Raw genomic sequence first — 16,243 nt, forward strand, 5'->3', positions numbered from 1 at the left:
CACTTTTATAATGATCATATAGACCTTTCTCTGCATCTGTTGAGTAAGGGTGAACCATGTGATCGTAAAATTCAAACTGATGTTTGAGAAAAACCTGAACATTGCCAATGTTAGTGAGGTTGATGCCTTTTATTATCTGTACAGCATGATTGGTGTGTTGTGGAAATAAGCTTTCTTGATTTATGTGTGGACAAAAGAATATATAGGGGGCTGACATTTCTGTGTTCAGGAAAGAAAGACAATAAATTTGTTAGAAAAAAATGCTATGATGTGCTTAAAGTTCCATTCTCTCTTTTTATGTCTTTTCCTTTGAAACAAATACCTTTGATTCTTGCATGTGGGTGCATGTATGTGATGTGGGCTTGAGTGTGTGTGTTGACAGGCACTTGAATGTTACACAACTGTCTGAAACTTTTAACCAATTCTATCAGAATTATACTAATTGTCCTGCAGGTAAATATTTTCTCAAATACACCAAAAATTGTAAAAATTCTCATAGGTTCACACCAACCTCTCCACAGCTGTTCCTATCAATCCTGTTCAGGACAGCCCCTCTCATTTGACCCCATTAGGCCCACCCAAAACAGGGCAGAAAATGAGAGAAAGAGAGAGTGAGAGAGAGCGAGGTAAAGGAGAAGAACTACACCTCTTGGGGTTTATCCAGTAATCCCTCCAGCTTTCCAGATTTTTCTTCTCAGACTTTGATTCCTCGCTGCTTTGAAGTTCACTCTTTCTGTAAGCAGTATGTCTCCTTTGTCTGGCCTCACTGCATAGTGCATCTTTTTAATTCATAATACATATCCCACTGATATAACTTTTTATGAAACATCAAACGCCGAAGGTTAAATGGCCATAAGGATGAATAATAGACACGGTGGCCTCAAAAGCTACACTTAAAGGAATAATTTCCCCAAAAATGAATACAAAATTTCTAAATCTACTAAAACCTTGGAACCAGATAAAGTTTGGTTTTATTGGTTTGTAGGAGCCATTTGGTTCGATATTTTGTTATCTAATAAGGTTTACAAGTTTTTACCTCATTGTCTGCGTAGACAGAGCATAGCCTTTCCTTTCTGGTGCAATAATATCCAGGGTTACATTTCCTAAATGTATTGAAAGCAGATTGTAGAAACCCTTGGTTATGATGCTTTTGGGAAACACAGCTTAGGTCTGTCTGTGTTTGCCTGTCACTACTGAAAGGTTATGTTTGCTGAGTCTGTACATAGTCTGTTCCTAGTGTAGTTTCCTAGTTTTCAAAGAGCTGGTAACATTAATCAGGTGTTCTGCCACTTTGTATGTTCACAGGGAAACATTTCCAATTTGTTGTAATTTCTGTTCAATTTCTTTGGTAGTTTTCCTTTTGTCTTTATTATTAGATTGAGTCTAATTGAGTTTTCATCTTGAGGCTTCATTGAATGTTGCAATCGTGCATCATTCTGACTGTCTGTTTCTGGGCTAACTGCCTAACCTGGACCACACCAAGGTCAAAGTTAAGAGGCCCGGTTTTATGGGTGAAGGGAGATATGTCTGAAGAAACGGATCTGGGATCCGTTATTCCACTTCACTCCATCAACTGTTTCCAATTACAGACTTCAAAGGACTCATCGCCTCAACCGAGTTTAAAAGAAAGGATAGCTCAGGTCAGACAAAAACAGCGTGAGTCCTATTTTCTTTCATTACAGCATTATTTCTTTTCTCTTTGGGATTTACTGATGGGATCATGTGTCAAAAACTATATGTAACGGCGTTTGTTGAGTTTCTGCTTGAAATGATAACTTATTTTACAGTAAAATGTCAATTATATTAAGATTACATAAAAAAGACAAATATAGAATAATATTAAAATATAAAATGATAAGATCTCTTAACTAAACTACTACTACAAAAAAAAAAAAACTGGAAAAAATATTTATTTATATATATAGAAAATTAGAAATGAAACTAAATAAAAATAAAGTGAATTTGAAATACTAAAATTAATAAAAATACATTGAAGCTAAGTAAAAAATATGAAAACTTGGCAAAAAAAAAAATGGCAAAAGCAGATTATAAAATTACTAAACAAAATATGAATAAATACTATATATAAATAACACTAAAAACTCGATACTATGATGGCCTGTTTGCTTGTATGCATGTATTTGTGTCAATACCTACATGTTAAAGTAAAGGACAACAAGTTATATATAAGATAATATAAGGGAAATTCAAAACTGTGCTTGTGAACATACTAAAATGTGAAGAATTTTTCATTTGTATGCCATTGAAGGCTCTTATTGTCTAGCATAATGTTTGCTTTCTCAGATTCTTGGGAACTAACAAGCATACTGAATTTTATTTCTAATTTTTTGCCAGTTTGAAAAGCCATTTATCTGTGATACACACAGACCAGCATGCATAAAACACATCAAAGTACAGATGTTGGGAACAGATTATCTTGAAGAAACGAGAGATGAGAAATATGCTTTGATATCTTATAAAGATGGTTTGGCTTTGAACGGTTAACGTTTCATCACACAGTGTAAACAGGAAAGATCTAGACACTACTATCTATCGTGTGGTTTTCTTCAGCAGGATGTGCCTGTGTTTTTAGTCTATGCCTTCAGAAAGACATTTATCTCCCACAGATCCAAGATCAAGCTATTGTAACATGTTTTTTTGTTTTTGTTTTGGCGAAACAAAATGCACTTTAATACCTTTTTCTTGATTTATGCTCTTTTAAATGTGCAGTAACTTTCATGTTGCACTGACTGATGATGTGACAGTTGCTCCGTGTAAAATAAACAACGTTCATTAGGCTGTTTTAATCAAATATGAGTTTATACATAAAAAAAAACATAGCTTATTTATAGTATGTATAAAATAAAGTAAATTTAGAACAGTTTCATTGTAGCCATCCATCCTGCATTCCCCTTTTCTCACCTTTAGAGGGCGATAAATGAGAATGTTTCAAGAACTGTGGGATTTAGATGACATCCAGACCTGGGGATGGCACTTTGAAAAAAAAAGGAAATGTTTCAAACCTAAATTTGTGTAATTTTGGACAGACAGACTACAATACATACTTAATGTCATACAAGAAATTGCAGCAGATTTGTTCTTGACTGTATGTGATCATCTTCGGCTGTGGCTAAACTGTGAGCTCCATTAGTCACTGCCCATTTTCCAAAGCAATAGAGCTGATGAAATATTTCCTGTAATGGCATCACTGTGGGATTACACTAAGAAGACTTCCCAGAATCCATCAAATGCTTCATTTAGGTGGGAAATGTCTGTTCACTCAGTGTCATTAAGAGTGAGAGTTTCCTTCAGGAATGGACAGACAGGACATGTCAGCAGCATGAGTATATGTTTTCAGTTTATACCTTTCAATTTTCACAGTCATCTCTAATTATAATCTCTGTTTACATTACTGCATTTGAGGTGAAACATTACACATTATGTCAGAGCCTCCTCTTACTAACTTTTTCTGAAATTGAAATTTCTTTGTTTCAGATCCTCATGTCCTTTCCCGTTCTCCAAGTTGACGTCTTTACCCCTTCCCATCCCTTTTTTGTTCATCTGCTGTAACACAAGCAGAAAGAGGGCGGAGACGAGAAGAGCCACGCCTGCCATCAGAAAACCAGTTCCATAGTCACTCATTTTGTCTATGAAGATTCCTGTAGAAAGAGTAGAAAATATTTTAGTCAATTAAGTTTGAAATGGAATTTTCTCTTAAAACAATAGTTAAACATTTGCTGAATATTTACTGACCCTTAGGCCATCCAAAATGTAGATGAGTTTAGGAGAAATTCACCATTATATCAGTTGCTCACCAATTGATCCTCTGCAGTGAATGGGTGCCGTCAGAATGAAAGTTCAAACAGCTGATAAAAACATCACAAGTAATCCACACAACTCCAGTCCATCAGTTAATGTCTTGTGAAGTGAAAAGCCAAGTGTTTGTAATAAACATCCATCATTAAGATGTTTTTAACTTCAAAATGTTGCTCTATTCATAACATTGCTTTCTCCAGTAAAAAACAAACAAACAAAAAAACATTGTGTCTAAACTGGAGAGAAATATGCACAGATCAAGCACTGTTTACAAGCAAAAACAGCTCAAGACATTATTAAACAAGTATGTTGGTAGATTTTGATGTGAGAGGACAACATGGGAAATACTTTTTCACTGGAGGAAGCATTATGTTTTGGTCAGATGCATTATATTTTGGTCAGAATTGACATTGTCTGAGACAAAATGAGAGTGTGCTGATTGCATGCAAAACCTGCTGAAACAATTCTAGGGTGTTTTAGGTGGTTGCAAGGGCATTTGTATGCAGTTGCAATAGGATGTTCTGGACGGTTGCATGTGCATAACATTGACGCTTGCCCAAAGACCACTAATTAGCCCGCAGTTGTTCATGCATCTTACCACGTCACGTTTTCATGCCAAGGTGCTTTCTGAATGCACATTTCCCTGTACATTTATTTTAAATGATCAATCAATTAAAGCACAGAGGAATAGAGCTCCTGTGAAGTCAGTGACGCAGTGATTATTTAAGATGTCTTTTATAATGCCACAGTAAAGGAGTTTTCCAACCTGATTAAAACTCACTGAGAAAAACTGCTGCAGAGCTAATTTATGGTGTAATTACACCGCCGGTTATGAAGCTCACCAGACTACACTCTTAACCTGCAGTGCCTAAAATAAAGATGCTCCTCTCCTCCCAAACATCAATCTGTGCTCTATTTAATGGACTAAAACCCCAAGAGATTCATATTAAGTACATTAGTCTTTCAGAATACAGATTTAGACGTAGTTTTGGCAGTCAATCCCTTTAAATGGACGGATGAAGTTTTTCTGGATGATTTAGTGTTGAACTGCTTCTGGTGTGGGAGAGGTTTTTGGCTGCTTGGGGTGAAAACTCTTCCAGCTTGTGCCATGTTTTGGCAGATGTTTATGAGAGAAAAAGTGTTAGGTAAGAGCAAAATGTCATTATTTCAACATTACAGAACTATCTATTTGAAGTTTCTCTATCAGAGCTTATTGTCTAGCAATCAATTACAGCTATTATATACATTGTTGTTGTTGGCTGGTTGTTTGTTTGTTGATTTATTGGCCACTTTTGCAGAGCTCTGCTGATGTACAGTATTATCACACTACCGATTGTGATGTGTTACGTACTGAGCAGCGGGCACAGAAAAATAACAGCCAATGAAACCAAATAAATTGTTTAAATTTGGTGAGGGCAGTCAAAGCATGGCATGCTACTGAAACAGGAAAAGCCATTTATGCAGTGACCAATGATCCATGAAATTAACACAATAGCCCAGTGCATTTCTCTGATAGGCAATGCTTTATGGGACGATAACATAGTATTACTGTAAATTGAGTCCTGTCGGGCATTAATAAGAAACCTCATCAAAGAAATATGATGAGGAAAGGGTATGCATTAGGATAACTGATAAAGAGCTTTACATATTGTTACTGTACAATGTCAGACTATAGAGTAACTTCAGCAAGCTATTTGTAATAATATGGCATGTTGAACTATGTAGCCCCTGGTGGTATAGTTCATTATTACACACAAACAAATAAATAAAGGTACAAATGTGTGTGTGTGTGTACATATTATTAATAAATAACATTTTGTTATATATTACACTCAGCAAATTATATTATATTATATTATATTATTAGTGATTTATCTACATTACACACTCAACAAATAAATAAATTACAAATATAATAGAATAATTTGATGTCACTGCTTAGGATAGTCACTAGTGACCAAATTTGTAAACATCTCACCTGCCAATGGTGGTCCAAGGAGGCCACCGCTGCTGCGGATGAGCATGAAGAAGCCCAGAGCACTTCCCAACCTCTCCACCCCCACCACCTCCGCGAGTACTGTGATGTGAATGGACACAGTTGCTCCGAACACCAGTCCATAACCCGCACTGAACAGCGCTAGCTGGGTGAATGTGGTTGCAAGTGGGCAGAGCAGCAGAACAATGCCCAACAGAATCACTGTGACGATCAGCTGATGGACTGTCTTGACCAGCCGCAGATTAGCCACCCATCCAAATAACACCCGGCCTAACAGGTCCAGCACCGCAGAGATGGACATGAGAGAGGCCGCCTGGTACTCCTCCACTCCTTGACTGCGGGCGTACGGAACCAGAAAGAGAGATGGAGCGAAGAAGCCGAGAGCAGCAAAGACACCAAACATTGAGTAGACCATGAAGCGCGCATTAGCGATAAGAGTGTAGTCCACGTAACGAATGATTTTGACATTCAGTGGATCCGATTTTTTTGAGTCTGACCTATTATTTGAACTTCTAGAGTCTATGTGAGATTGAGATAACAGCTCCAGCTCGTGCTCTTTCTCCTCGAGCTCTTTAGGGGGAATGTGTCTGTTGAGGGGTCTCAGAAGAGCTCCGCACAAACACAAGTTGAGTTGCAGAGCTCCCAGGATCAGCATCGCTCCCCTCCAGGAATACTGATCCACCATGAACTGAAAGGATGGGGTGAGGATGAAGGTGAGGATGCACTCTCCTGTGCTGGCAAGAGCGTTGGCCACTGGGCGTCGCTTCTCAAAGTACCAGCCCAGCATGGTCACAGTAGGGGTCCAGGTCAGGGCATAGCCAAATCCTGCAGAGGACGAAACAAAAAGGACGTTCAGAGAGCAAAGCAGGTGGATATACCTGAGCAAGCATTTATTCCTCTGACAAGTCATTAATTTTTCAAGGGTAAAACAATGCTGAAATGCCACTGGTTAAACGGGCAACTGTTTTGCAAGATTATGTGTATTATGACCATCTAGTAACACTGAACATCCGATTCAAAAGTTTGGGGTCGGTATGATTCTAACGTTTTTTTTTTTTTTTTTTTTTTTTTTTTTACGACTTCTCTTATGCTCACCAAGGCTGCATTTATTTTATTAAAAATACAGTAAAAACAGCAATATTGTGAAATATTATTACGATCTAAAATAACTATAATCTATTTGAATATATTTTAAAATGTAATTTATTCCTGTAACGCAAAGCTGAATTTTCAGCACCATTACTCCAATCTTCAGTGTCACATGATCTTTCTGAAATCATTCTAATATGTTGATTCTTATTATTATTTTAAATGTTGAAAAGTTGTGCTGCATGATACATTTTTCTTTCTTTCTTTATTTCTTTCTTTCTTTCTTTCTTTCTTTCTTTCTTTCTTTTTTTCTTTCTTTCTTTTTTTTTTTTTTTGTTTTTTTTTGTTGTTATGAAATAATTAGTTTTTTTTGTTTGCAGTTTACTTTGTGCAAAATAACATCAGTGCAAAAAGAGATAATAGTAAAAAAATAATATATAGATAAGTAAATATGAAAATAAATATTATAACTAAAATAAAAATACAATTTTCAAAACAAAAATTAAGCAAAATAACTAAATAGTAAAATTAATTAAAAATAAGTTAAGGCAATTAATGAAGTAAACTACATGAATAATTATCTAACTAAAAAGTAATTAAGTAATTACATTCTTTCTTTTTTTGCTTTGCCCCTACCATTTTCTCATTTCATCATATGCTCTCCTGTGTTCTTGAATCTGAGAGGTTCATGAATAAGATCCCATACAGCTACTATAAATGGCTTTTCAAGTTGTGAATCCTCACTGAAACATTGGAAACATGAATGTGTGTGAGTACAGCCATATGCTCCACTGCTGGCTGCGCTCTTACCTGTAAGGAACCCCACAGTGATGTACAGCTGTAGCAGATCCTGGGCATATGACCCGGCCACCATCCCAATGCTGCTCAGCAGACCCCCCACCACGACCACTGGCCGATGGCCGAAGTACGTGCTCAGTGCGGAGCCTACGGGGGCTGAATCACAGACAAACATGAAGCACACCATCATGACATACTGTACCACCAGGAGCCAAGTGCTCCATCAGCCCAGTAATGCTATTATACTGGTAGAACACAAACTCATATTTCTAGTCCCCTGCTCTGTTAGATTTGTTTCAGCCACACAATATTTTAAAGTCTGATGGTGCCAGAGACCAAGAGCGTGTCTCTAATAAATATTACAAGATTAAAGCGAGGCTGTGTGTTGGCATACATCTTCATCACAAATAAGATCAGACAACAGTGAAGATCAAGTGTGACAAAGAGTTTGTAAGTGTTTTTCACAAATCACATCTTCATGGTTTGCAGCTTAGATTTTGTGTGAAAACTGTGTATGTTAAACAATGAATAATAACATAATATTTGAATAAGTAAAAATATTAGTACTAGAAATTATTCATAACTTGAGAAGATGAGAGAACGTAAGTGTCTAACAAATATTAAAAGATTACAGTGAGGTTGTGTGTTAGCAGGCATCTTAATAAGATCAGACCACGATGAAAATCAAGTGTGACAAGTATTTTTACTGAACCACATCTTCATTTATAGCCAAAGTGATTGCGGCTTCGATTTTGTAATAAAATTGAATTGTGGAATTGTGCAAAATAATATTAGTGCAAATAGATTAAATAGGGGATGTTAACAAATAATACTTCAGTTTTATATATATATATATATATATATATATATATATATATATATATACTAGAATATAAGTGTGTCTCTAAAAAATATTAAAAGATTAACGATCGTGTGTTAGTATGAGTCTAAGGAGTAAGATCAGGCAACGACTACATACAAGCGTTTTTACCAAATGAAATCTTAATTTTATCGTTTTAAGTCTTAGCCACTTAGATTTTGTGCAAAATATCATTAGTGCAAATAATACTTATAGTGCAAATAATGTTTTAAAATATTTTAATGATATTAAATGAATTATAATATAAATATATTCTATTCTTTTTATTTCTTTTGTATTCTATTTGTTATCTTTTTATTTACTATACAATTAACAAAAAGTAAAAAAAAGCCTCTAACACTAGCTTGCTCGATTATTTTTCTATTCTACCTTTCTTTTTATTTATTATATAATAAATAATTAAAAAAACCTTGCTACGTGTACTGCATTAAGCTAACTGAGACTTGTTATAGCACCTGCATATCACTGCTCTTTTGTTGATTTTGAATGTTTCCATTGTCCTCATTTGTAAGTAACTTTGGATAAAAGCATCTGCTAAATGACTAATGTAAATGTAATATTTTATTAAATAAATTATAATATTAAATTCATAAATAAGAAAATGGATTTTTCAAGACAACAATTTAAAAGATTAAAACAAGCTTGTATGATCAAATGTGACAGAGTTTTTACCAAGTCACATTTTCATTTAGAAATTCATAAACATATCAGTCTCATGTATGACATTAAAAGGCAAAATGCGAAAGCAACGCAAAAGTAACGTTACACATTACTTTCCATAAAAAGTAACTAAGTAATGTAATTAGTTACTTTTTTAGGGAGTAAGGCAATATTGTAATGCATTACTGTTAAAAGTAACGTTCCCCAACACTGGGGCTGACAGCGAAAGTGGAGTGAGCCCCCTGCTGGTTAAAACTTTAAATTGCTACATACCCCCAAAATGTACAGTTGCCACAGAGATAGATGTGATCCATGAGCTTGCAGTCGCTGTGGTTGCAAAGTAGTGTTGGATTTCTACGAAGAACACACCGAAGGACTTGATTACTCCGAATGTCAGCCCAAATACAAGAAAGGTGGAAAGCACTATGAACCAGCCATAGCCTCCATCCAGGGGACCTGCAGGCTGAACTGTTCGGCTCTTCCTTCGTAGTTCCATTGGAAGCTCAGGAGAGAAGTTCAAAGCATCATCTGCAATCTAAAAATTAGATACAGCATACATCAGACTATTTTTATATCAATGGAATGCATAAATCCACACTGCCCAGTCAGCACTGATGTTCTCTGAGCTCAGTAACACATGAGAGGAAAGTGATATAATTGATCAATTATTAACTCTAAGTGTCCAAACAGCTGAAGAATGATTAACTTCTACAAGCTGTAATCAGTTATTATACAACACTGATCTTATGCTGTGTGCACATGTGTTTATCTATGAGGTAATGAATGCGTAACCTATGTCAAGACCCTAACAAGAATTTAGGACACCCTGTAAACTTGTTTTCACTTGGCCATCTGTATAAGGCCAGCACACACAAACAGTGAGAAAACTAATTCTTTTTTACCACCAGAAGCAAATGTTAACAGTCAGTGCTGAATCAGTCAGCTGAACATAGTTGGAGTTCATGGTGGTCTCTTTCATTATCCACACAGGGATTTTTTTTTTTAGAGCTGCTGACATGTTTCTCTGTCCTGTTTTATGTCCCATGTGTTTATGTATAGGTGTGAAGAGCTAACAGCATGTCATGCAGGATAGAAGTTATCAGTAAGGACAGGTAATCACATGATGACCTGTATATCACCCCCACACATAACATGAAACTTAGAAATGTCATAGAACAACAGAAACCCATTTCAATAACCATCATATATATGATTTTTTTTTGCCATATTATTTTTTTATATGTTATTTTGTGCATTTTCTTTATTTACAGGTTATCATCAGGGTGATAACTGGAATAGATAGAGCGGGATATTCTGCCCCCCAGTATTCATGATCATTTTAGGCTGTTTTTGTGTGTAAAATACAGTACAACTATTTAATCAATACCTATTTTCAATGCGAAATTTAAATTGTCAAAAAACATTATTTAAAAAAAAAACGTCTAAATGGAACACCTTGCCATTTCATATAATATATATATATATATTTTTATCATGAATGAAGCAATCATTTAAAATACAATAAGCATCTATATTCTGAATTTAATCACAGAAGAAAGGGTTGCAGGGAAATTACATTTGAAAACCAAACATGATTTTACCTCTCATGGTGTCTGCCGGCTGAAAAGACTGCTTATTCCCACTTCCATGTTTTGCCTGGCTTATCTTCAGTGACACTGCATATTCATGCTACTGTGAAATACAAAGGTCAACACAGGGAACAAGTAGAAAGTGGGAGGTAACCTGCTATTTCATATAAGAGGGAGAGATTTGTTAAAAGAAAGGAGAAATTTTAGTATTATTATTGTATAAAAATAATTGTACTGTATTTTCAACAACAAATATTACTTATTTACAACTTTACATTATATTATATTATTGCATTTCCTACTTCCGATAAAACAGTGGTGCATTTCCTGATAGCTCTTATATTAGAGCATGTAAGAGAGTTACAACTACTCTGGCCGAGCCTCACTGGTCCAGTGCTCAAATGATCTCTGGACCTGAGCATAAATAAGCTGTTTTATAAATGAATTACTCTGCACAGTAATGTGCAAAGCACATCATTCTCTAGAGCATAATAACAAGATGTGCTGAAATTAATTTTACCACTTTATCACCAAAATCACTTTTATATCCTACCATGCTAGGTTGAATATATCTTATAATAAAGTTCACCAATAGAGGCAAATGAACAGAGAAACACAGCTTCTTTATACAATTTGAAACTTTCCTTATGATAAAATTGATGAGACTTCTGGTGCATTCAGCACTTTAAAACACATTTTTGTTAGATAAGCTAGAAATGTGCATCGTGTGATAGCATCTAAATTAACTGCTTTTATTCAAGTCCAACATGTAATTTATAACTGAATACATTAGCAAACACCAATGAAAATAATTTCTAAGGATCAGATATAAAAGAAATGGGTAAAAGCTGCACTATAACTGACCAAGAAAAAAGAAATGTACAGACATCAGCTTTTTTGATAGACTCTAATATGGTACATAATTCCTTTTCATTCTCATTCCTTTTCACTCAATAGCTCACAAAGTGCCTATATAATAGTAGGATTTTTGGGTAAACCTTTGACCTCCAAAGAGTTTGATATGCTGTTTGTAAGTTCAGTACTCAGAAAATGTTATCCTGCTAATTGTGTTTCAGATTAGCATCGTCCAAGTTCATCATATAGGTCATCGAAACTAGTTTGGAAAAACATTCAGAAAACCATTTTTATCTAGGTGCAAACCTGTAATCTTGAACTACTGACACTCTATTTCAACTAAAATTGATGCATAAACAGTACTTTACCCTGAGAACCAAAAGCAGTTCAGTAATAGCCTGAATCTCATCTCTCAGCCACTGCTCTGAGTTCATTGATTAGTGGAGGTCATTTAAGCTTCTTCTGATGTTTGATCTTCAATGCTTAGAGCAAAAAACCAAAGTGTTTTGAAAAACAAATTAAAAGAAAGGAAAATTAAATAAGCTCGGGGGCCAATAAAAACTTGTTTCATTGATGTTATCCCTCTCCCTCTTTATGCATGTAAAGTAGGAAGTGTTTCCTAAAAGGAAGGTTAAACTATCAAATGTGCATAAAAATTCAGATTCATACAGCTGTAATTTTTGCCTTCTGGACAGGCGCTTACACACTATTCATTATGAAATAGATGGTGAGTAATATTACAGAGATGCTCAAATGAAGTTTGCATTAAAAAAATAAGTGGATAATAATAATTAAAAAAAAAAAAAAATACACCAGACGTGTTCAGCTTCCAAACAGAAGAACCAAAAGAACACTGGTTGCACAACATGCATGTAAAATGATATGTTAATGTGAAATGTAAAATCTTGGAGTGGCAGCACATTGGACAAAAAGATGAGAAGTCAGTTAGTATGACATTAATACCCATATGATTGATTACTGAAGAGGATATATGTAGTGTCAAAGCATGCAAACTTTTTACATTTATGGATTTAGCAGACACTTTTATCCGAAGTGACTTACAGTGCATTCAAGCTAACATTTTTTACCTAACATATCTTCCCTGGGAATCGAACCCACAACCTTTTGCGCTGCTAACGCAATGCTCTACCACTGAGCCTTCATCTGCCGTAACTAAACCGATTTCAGCACTGAAAAGTCATAAAATATATGTAGCCATTCTCAGATATATTACTGAAACCGAAACGTCATAATAAACTGCACTACGTCTTCTGTCTGAACAATAAATATCAACTAAATCATCAAGCACTACATAATAATATAACATAAGCAGCCGCTTTCAAGAAATATACCATTCAGTTGTTAGTAGTATTTTATGCTTTTTTGATATTTTATATTTATATATTTTTATATATTTTATATTTTTTGTATTTTATATTCACCAAAGCTGCATTTATTTGATCAAAACTAAAGATGATTAAAACTATTATTATTATTTAGCAGCAATTACTTCAGTCTTCAGTGTCACTTGATCCTTCAGAAATCATTCTAATATGCTGATTTGATCGTTTTTATGTTAAAAACAGCTTAATATTTATATGAAAACCATAACGTTTAGGACTATTTGATACATAGAAAGTTCATTAAACAGCATTTTTTAAAAACAGAAATCTTTTGTAACATCAATTTAATGCACCATTTCTCAAAAGAATGTATTAATTATTAATTTCTTAAAAAATGTTTTACTGACCCCAAATTTATGAATGGTATTTCTTGAATATAGAGGCAGAGGGATAACTGACAAACTAACTAGAGAAACTTTCACAAGGTGAAAATAACATATATTATGCTCATATGTTCAGCTATAAATTTAAATGTTGCATGTCCTTTTTAAAGCTTCATAGGTTGAATGTTCTCTGACTAATTGCTGGTCCAGTCTAGGATGAAATCCAATTAAAAAGAACTTTAATAACCAACCAACTGTCAGCAAGTTAGTTATCGAATACTGTGCAGTGCCTGATTATCTGTGATCTTTTACTCTCTGGACATGCATCAGACTACACTTGCATCTTGTTTAATGATTTCATATTCCAGGCATGAATTTCGAGGTAAAAACTTAATCAGACTGATTTTCATGTTACTGGATATCACAGCAGGGATGAAATGACTTTCAGATTAATCTCTGTTTGGGTGCTGTGACCCACAAGGTGTTAAACAGAAGGTTAGCATTAGCTGAGCCGTGTATCATTCATCATATTAAGGTCTTTATTTTCAGGATCCCTCTGATAGGATGAAAATGTGAAAAGACGCTAATTAGATAACATGGACAAGATAAGTGAAGTATTAAGCCTCCAAATGGTTCAGAGAGCAATATAAGATGCATATTGTGGGGGTGGAATAACATGTTATGACGTTGAACTGTATGTTTTTACATTGTCATTGCTAGAAGGGCATTCTCTTCTGGCAGTGCATCCACTTCAGTGGCTTTCACCCAAAAAGCACAGGTGTCTCTGCACTTACCCAGATGGCTTTGCTGTTGATTACAAAACCTGGGTATCACAAAAAGACGAGAAGCCAGCCATGCAGGATCTCATTGGAATATAAAGATCATCTAAATCACAATTCCACCAGAATTGCTTTGTTAGATTACGATCTCTGAAGCTTCTGTTACAAAGCATATTCTTCCAGAACGAAGACAGAATGCACATAATTTTTTCTTGGATACAAAGTTGCTGGGCAATTCTGGAGATAAATCAAAGTTAATCGAAATGTGCTGTGGTTGTTTCAAGTAGTACGTTTCTCTTTGTTTTTGGATTTGCTGTCATACTAGAGAAGAGCAAGCTTATTATAAAATGTGACTTGGGACTTAAAGGAATAGTTCATCCAAAAATGATTTTTTTTTTGAAAAACCAAACAGTTGTTGGTCCCCATTGACTTCCAGAGTAGGTTAAGAAATGGAAGTCAATAGGGATCACCAACTGTTTGATTACCATCATTCTTCAAAATATCTTCATTTATGTTAAACATAAGCAAAAAACTCATTCAGGTTTGGAACAACATGAGGGTGAGTATAAATGACAAAATTTTCATTTTTGGGTGACCTATTCCTTTTAAAGACTTGACCAGTCTATTCCAGCTAAGAATACTGATTTAGAACAATGGAAAATTGGTATAGATAGACATGGATTCTCTTTTTTGTGAATTTAAACCATATTGGCATATTCAAAATCTTTTCTGTATAATTAGTAGCCTATATCATAATTCAAAATGAACTGAGAAATTCAGTTCAGTTCCTACTTCAAATTGAATGTAAAAAGAAGTAACAAACAGAAAGTAAAATTTAAGGAGAATTAGAATCAAAGGAAATGCATCTAGTGTAAATGAAATTTGTCATGCATTTATATCTCTGTTGAGCATGTTGCAAATTTACAGTTCTTAAATTTAAAGTCTTTAGAAGGTACACTTTTACATCTTCTAAAAAAATGATGATGATGATGAAATTGAAGAGAGATCTGAAGACTGTTGAGTATTTGCTAATAATTACTATGTAGTGCATATTTTTAATGCACTAACACTGATTCTATTCTGTTGTTTTCATCTATATAAGGTGGGATACCGCAGGTGCCCCGTTATAGTCATGGTTATGTTTTGGTGTCCATAGTGACCATCTGTGCTCTTCAAGAGGATTTGGTGTCACAGCACCAAAAAACATCCCTTCCCCCTTATCCTTACACAGCTTAGCGTCACACACTGATGGAAAAATAACAAAGACAAAAAGACAAAGCAAAGCTGTGTGCTGACGTGATATAAAGAAGCACAAAGTCTTACCTGTATCCATCAGGTGTGTTAGCACAAAGCCTCTGGTCTGCTGTGATGATGTCAGAACTCCACAGGTTAAGCGAGATGATGAGGAAAAGGTGGAGCTTATGTAAATGAGACAGAAGACAGAAGGGTTATTATATCTGGTTATTATGGCTGTATATTTAGAATACTGAGTGGTGTTAGAGTTTATTTTGCATGTGTGTTGCTTACGTTTCATCTGAAAATGTGTAATTCTAGGCTTGAATTTGTCTGGGACGTTTTCATTGTACTGTATAAACAACAACTAGAAGGTTTCTGCACATCTCACAGGCTTAAAAGAAGAAAGTTATGAAGTGTATAAAACTTAGATGAATAAAACATTATACAGTAAATCAACAAGCTTGACAAGGCTATTCTGTATGAATTATGGAGGACCAAACCTGCAAATATAATAATAATAATAATAAAATGATGATAAAAACTGAAATAAAGTAGGAAAAATAATACATTATTAATAAGATACAAAAAATATTAAAAAAAAAAAATTATCCAATTGAACGTTCTATTGTAACTTCATGTTTTCTTTAAAAAAAGAGCCTCTAACACTAGCATTCTCTATTCTTTTTCTATTTTATCTACTTGTTTTCTTTTTATTTATTATAAAAAACAAATCTCCAGCAATAGCTTTCTCTTTTCTTTTTATATTCTTTTGACCTGTTTTATTTTAATTTAAAAAACTCCCTTTAACACTAGATTAAC

General features: G+C 34.6%; 1 protein-coding gene across 2 annotated transcripts; it reads right to left on the reverse strand.

Moving 5' to 3' along the window:
- Positions 1-2,799: 2,799 nt before the first annotated feature.
- On the reverse strand, positions 2,800-15,912 carry LOC109108988 (monocarboxylate transporter 2-like). Of its 2 annotated transcripts, XM_019122102.2 has the most exons (6): positions 15,512-15,912; positions 10,841-10,931; positions 9,513-9,774; positions 7,712-7,855; positions 5,795-6,637; positions 2,800-3,659 (listed from the first exon to the last, which is right to left on the reverse strand). In XM_019122102.2, the coding sequence occupies exons 3-6, from the start codon at positions 9,733-9,735 to the stop codon at positions 3,460-3,462; spliced, it is 1,410 nt and encodes a 469-aa protein (XP_018977647.1). In that variant the 5' UTR covers positions 9,736-9,774; positions 10,841-10,931; positions 15,512-15,912; the 3' UTR covers positions 2,800-3,459. The 2 variants fall into 2 exon arrangements, with proteins under 2 accessions (XP_018977647.1, XP_042600211.1); XM_042744277.1 differs by lacking the exon at positions 15,512-15,912 and having other exon boundaries at positions 3,518-3,866; positions 10,841-13,065.
- Positions 15,913-16,243: the final 331 nt, after the last annotated feature.

Source organism: Cyprinus carpio, chromosome B18 (assembly GCF_018340385.1).
Source record: "Cyprinus carpio isolate SPL01 chromosome B18, ASM1834038v1, whole genome shotgun sequence".
Lineage (NCBI taxonomy): Eukaryota > Metazoa > Chordata > Actinopteri > Cypriniformes > Cyprinidae > Cyprinus > Cyprinus carpio.